The sequence below is a fragment of the Lathyrus oleraceus genome, chromosome 6 (assembly GCF_024323335.1).
Source record: "Lathyrus oleraceus cultivar Zhongwan6 chromosome 6, CAAS_Psat_ZW6_1.0, whole genome shotgun sequence".
Lineage (NCBI taxonomy): Eukaryota > Viridiplantae > Streptophyta > Magnoliopsida > Fabales > Fabaceae > Lathyrus > Lathyrus oleraceus.
The window spans coordinates 263730715-263736418 of NC_066584.1; the positions used below are offsets into that span (position 1 = coordinate 263730715).

Here is a 5704-nt window from a genome sequence, read left to right on the forward strand (position 1 = left end):
GCACTTCAGTACGTACATCGACCGGGGCAACCCCTTACTCCCTTGTGTATGGTATGGAAGCGGTCCTGCCTGTCGAAGTGGAGATTCCATCTCTAAGAGTCCTGTTGGATGTCAAGCTAGACGAAGATGAATGGATTCGAACAAGGTTCAACGAGTTGAGTCTTATCGAAGAGAAGCGAATGGCAGCCATTTGTCATGGGCAGTTGTATCAGAGTCGGATGAAGAGAGCCTTTGATCAGAAAGTGCATCCTCGTTGTTTCCAAGTCGGAGATTTAGTGTTGAAAAGGATCCTTCCTCCTCAGACGGATCACAGGGGCAAGTGGACTCCTAACTATGAGGGACCTTATATTGTCACCAAGGTTTTTGATGGAGGGGCCTTAATGCTTGCAACGATGGATGGTGAAGACTTCACTTCCCCGGTAAACTCAGACGCAGTTAAAAAATACTTCGCATAAAATAGACCCGCTGGACGGTAAAGAGAACAGTCCAGGCAAAAATGGGCATCCCGACGAACCAAGAAAATGAAAAGGTTCGGTCAAAAATTAGGGATTTAAAAATGAAAAGATCGTACACCCGGTAAGTTGAAAACCTGAAAAGGCAACTTGGGCAAAAATGGGTATCCCGGTGGATTGAAAACCCGAAAAGGGCGATCCAGGCAAAAGTTAGGGATTAAGCGAATGAATGCGTTCTGAGTAGTTCTGAATCTCATCTCATGTCGATGACTGGAAATTTTAGAAAGGTAGGAAACAGTCCAATCACCTTTTCAGAAGGCTGATTATCTGGAGGATCTTAAAGACGGGCAAGTCATAGCAGAATTGGAACCCAATAGAAATCCATTTCACATTGCCATTAGATTAATTTCCATTTTTATCTTTTGTGCGATTACCTCTTTCCAGGGATTGCTTCCTGATGTAAATGCCTATTTAGAGGCTATTCAATCAATAAAATCATGTTATTCAGTATATCTCTGTTTTCATTTTCATTTCACTGTTTTGTTTGCAAAAATGACGTCCGAATTTTTGATAAACATTGCATCATGACACATAAGGGCTTTACAGGTACATGCTTAATAAACATTTAAAATTGCTGTAAATTTTAAGTGCTTTGGATCGTCTATTTAGAACAGATACCCTCGGGGCATTTCCTTAAAATCCCCTGCAGATGATCGTGAATATCTTCCCCAGTGAAGTCGCCAACAGACAAATCCGGTGTCTTATCCCTGCAGAGCTGATCAAAGTGTTGGATTCCTCAATCCCCAGCAGGTTCTCACCACCGTACTTCCCCAAGCGGTTGTTTCAGAATATACACTCCCCAGTAGAGTTGACAGTGCCAGACTACACTCCCCAGCGGAGTTGACAGTACCAGACTGTATCTTCCCAGCAGAAGCAGCAGCTCCTCAGAGTTCGATGTTAGATCGAGGATTTCAATCCCATATCGATGATCTCTTTCCTGGAAGCATAACCTCGGTACCGTATCGGTGTTTGCTCCCCCCTGCTGAGTCATCTCTCGTAGATTATGGTTGCCAGAACCACTATCGCTTTCCCCAACAACAGTTTTGCAGCGCCGTTCTCTCCCCAGTCAGAGTCTCGGTATCTCGCCATTGCCAGAACACCGCGCGGCCGGTCATTTCCCCAACAGGATTCCTTGCTTCGGCTTGGCATTTTCCCAGCATTTCGCATCCCTGCATGTAGAATCATATTGCATTGCATCCTCCCAAATCGCGTAGCATTTCCATTTTCATGGAGCATTACGCCATTGAAAAATTCAAACATACGCATGTAAGCATAAAACATTCTCGGTATCCCAAGTGATAAGCCAGAGATTTGTTTCCAGTATTCAGACTGAAGGTTGTTCATGACTTATTATCCCCAGCATGGGTCATTGGCCCACGTGCCGCCTCAATTATCATTTTCCCTATTTCTGCCGAGGCTGATAGGCATGAAGTGTTTCCGGTATCCAGACCGAAGTGGCATTCGGGCCAATTTTCCGGTATTCAGACCGAAGTGGCATTCAGGCCAATTTTCCGGTATTCAGACCGAAGTGGCATTCAGGCCAATTTTCCGGTATTCAGACCGAAGTGGCATTCAGGCCAATTTTCCGGTATTCAGACCGAAGTGGCATTCAGGCCAGTGTTTCCGGTATCCAGACCGAAGTGGCATTCAGGCCAATTTTCCGGTATTCAGACCGAAGTGGCATTCAGGCCAATTTTCCGGTATTCAGACCGAAGTGGCATTCAGGCCAATTTTCTGGTATTCAGACCGAAGTGGCATTCAGGCCAATTTTCCGGTATCCAGACCGAAGTGGCGTTTAGGCCAGTTTCCGATTTTCAGATCGAAGAAGTTTCCGACATTCAGGTCGATGCAACTTGTGGCATTCAGGCCAGTTCCCGGTATCCAGACCGAAGTGGCATTCAGGCCAGTTTCCGATTTTCAGATCGAAGAAGTTTCCGACATTCAGGTCGATGCAACTTGTGGCATTCAGGCCAGTTTCCGGTATCCAGACCGAAGTGGCATTCAGGCCAGTTTCCGATTTTCAGATCGAAGAAGTTTCCGACATTCAGGCCGATGCAACTTGTGGCATTCAGGCCAGTTTCCGGTATCCAGACCGAAGTGGCATTCAGGCCAGTTTCCGATTTTCAGATCGAAGAAGTTTCCGACGATCAAGTTGAAGTACTTGTGGCATTCAGGCCAGTTTTCCGATTTCCAGATCGAAGTGGTGTTCAGACCAGATTTCCGGTGATCAGACCAACATTGATACTCTCATATTCCGATGCTTAGTGTTCAGACTAATGTGCGGCGTTCAGGCCATGGGTATTCCTGTGTTACCATTTATTTTGGTATCCAGGTCAACTTTCTCTTTCGGTACTCAGGCCGATTTTCACCGTACCAGACAAATTCTTCTTTTTGAGATTGCTTCTTTGCCGATTCTGACAGGCATTGTTATTTATTTCATAGGGATTCAGGATCAAAATCCGGGTCTTCTTAATATTCAACCATCTCCCACTATGATCATATGAAGAACATCCTGCTTCATATTCTCTAGTTGAAGACGCTTAAATAGGGGCAACTGTCATACCCCGATTTTGGTCCTGAATTTTTTTTTGTTTTTATTTTCGTTTAGCATGCTTGGCCTAACCTTACTTTGGTTTTATATGAGGACTGGTTTTGGTCCAAAGTCATGGTGCTGTTCATGTGATTGTTAATGCACATATGGTCTTGGTCATCCAAACAACCAACCTTCTTGTGTCACAAGCCAATTGCCAATCATGCCACTTGATTCATGAATATCCCTTTCAAATCCTAATCTTATACCATTGTTTCATGGCCTTGTTAACACATACTACCAGTCAAGTCATGTTCTTTTCAAAGTCAAGCATTCAAGTCATAAAATAAACCAATTGTAAAACAAATTTCAACCCACATTCCATTTCATTTCTCCCTTCAACATTGTGATTTTTGAACCATGGTGTTCCTAGTTTCTATTCATTGACAATTTGTTCACCTTTACGCATGCAGTATTCGAGTATTTTCTGTTGCTGCTATCATCTGCACAATTTTAGTGCTTCCAGTGAATTATTATGGTCATGACAGGATACGCAAAGACCTACCTTTTGAGTCACTGGAAGCCTTTACCATTGAGAATGTCCAGGAAGGATCCAAATGGCTTTGGACTCATTGTCTTGCATTATACATCATATCATTGACAACATGCTCACTTCTTTACTTTGAATACAAGAGCATTACTAATTTATGCCTAGGACATGTCACTGGATTGCCTCCAAAACCAAGTCAGTTTACAATTCTTGTCCGAGGAATACCTTGGTCCTCCGAGGATTCATACTGTGAAGCCGTGAAGAAGTTTTTCACATATTACCACCCAACAACATATTTGTCACACCAAATAGTGTATAAGTGTGGTGCTGCTGAGAAGATAAAGGATGATGCAGAATATATATGTAAGATGTTGGGTGATGGTGTTGAACACAGTTGTAAGCCAAGCATTGTGCAGTGTTACTTTTGTGGAGGAACCAATAGTTTTAAGATTATTGCAAATGAAACGGATAGTATACATTCGAGAACAGGCATACTTAATTTACAAGAAAAACAGTTTAACATGTGTGATCCAAGCAGAAAGCGTTCTTTCTAGACATGACCAGAGACATGCAATTTCCAAGTCACACTTCTTACAATTTCAAGTTCAGTAGTGATGTCTTCAAAACATGAAAAATAACAGTTACATTAATTTATGCAGTAGTTATACATGCATACAGACGCAACACAACACAACGCTAGAACCATCCACATGGCACTCATCAACAAATTCTGGATTCTCTCCATCCTTCTCTTCCTCATCGCTTCCCCACTCCTCCAAGTTGTTAGGTGTCAGTCAGATGAAGCTACAGAGAATGCTGGTGAAGTGAGTGACATTGGAATTGTTGGTGATGAAACTGATGATGCTCAAGACTTTGCGGATGGAGGCTTTCCTTCTGCTCCGGGAGTTGATACCATCTGTGTCTTCCCTAAGAATATTGCAAGATTGGTAAAAGGTGGTGAAGAGGCAGAGCTGCTTGTTGGTCTAAAAAAAAATGGGCAGTCAAGTTTGAATGTCGTTGCTATTAAGGCTAGTGTTCATCTTCCATTTGATCGTCATCTTCTTGTTCAAAACCTTGTTGTTCAGGTTTTCAACTATGGCTCTGTGCCATCATCAGCTCAGGCTAGTTTCCCATATATATTTTCTGTCAGCAAGTTCTTGCAGCCTGGACCGTTTGATCTTGTGGGCACCATTGTCTATGAGATGGACCAACACCCATACCAAAACACATTCTATAATGGAACAATTGAAGTTGTTAAGCCTGGTGTTTTATTCAGCATGGAATCTGTTTTTCTTTTTACTCTTGGAACTGCACTTCTTGTCCTACTTGGGCTATGGATTAATGGTCGAATACAGAACCTTAAGAAACCAGAACTCCTCCATCTGCCGGAAGAACAACCGTGACAGTAACAATATCCTGCAACATCAATAAATCCATCATCCAATGCTCAATTCAAATGCAAGCTACAATGGAGAGATTGAAGTCTACCTTGCCTTGTTCTCCCCTTGATATGATTACTGTAATGTTTGGCTTACATCAAGACCAACCATCATTAGCTTAACTCCACATTCCAAACAAATCAACCAACCTAAACCTGCAAATGGCATTGCAAATGACTGTACTAACAAGGCTAAAACAAATCACAACCATTCAAGTGTTTCCAAATTACAACCTTTCACCAATTAACCTCCATTTGCTCATGACCAAGCTACCAAGGGGAGTTAACCAATGGACCTGCACTGAGCTGCAAAAGAAAACTACAAAATAGGTCAGCAACAACATCAAATGGCCTTCAGACTTGTAGTCCCAAATAAGCAAACATGTCTGCAACCATCAAACCTGGACAGGTCAAGTGCACATCATACAAATGGCATCCAAGAAACATTCAAGCATGCATGTTCATTAACAATGTAACAAGACCTAAAGCATTAACATGAGCCAAGTCACATGGTCTGTCAATACTGATCCTGCAACAACACACAAAAACCTACCAAGAAACATACCCAAACCAGAACCAAAGTGCTAAACATGGAGCAACGACATCATGCCAAAAGGAACTGATGAATCCAAATGTGTGACATGACATACTTCAGTCAAGATTTATGCACTATC

General features: G+C 42.5%; 1 protein-coding gene across 1 annotated transcript; it reads left to right on the plus strand.

The window, feature by feature from the left end:
- Positions 1-4279: 4279 nt before the first annotated feature.
- On the plus strand, positions 4280-4995 carry LOC127095073 (translocon-associated protein subunit alpha). Its single transcript, XM_051033817.1, has one exon. It carries the CDS (start codon positions 4303-4305, stop codon positions 4993-4995), a length of 693 nt encoding a protein of 230 aa, XP_050889774.1. The 5' UTR covers positions 4280-4302.
- The last annotated feature ends 709 nt before the right edge of the window (positions 4996-5704 follow it).

Bases quoted from the DNA above. Each gene is read 5' to 3' on its own strand.
- LOC127095073 (XM_051033817.1), top strand. From the start codon at position 4,303: ATGGCACTCATCAACAAATTCTGGATTCTCTCCATCCTTCTCTTCCTC.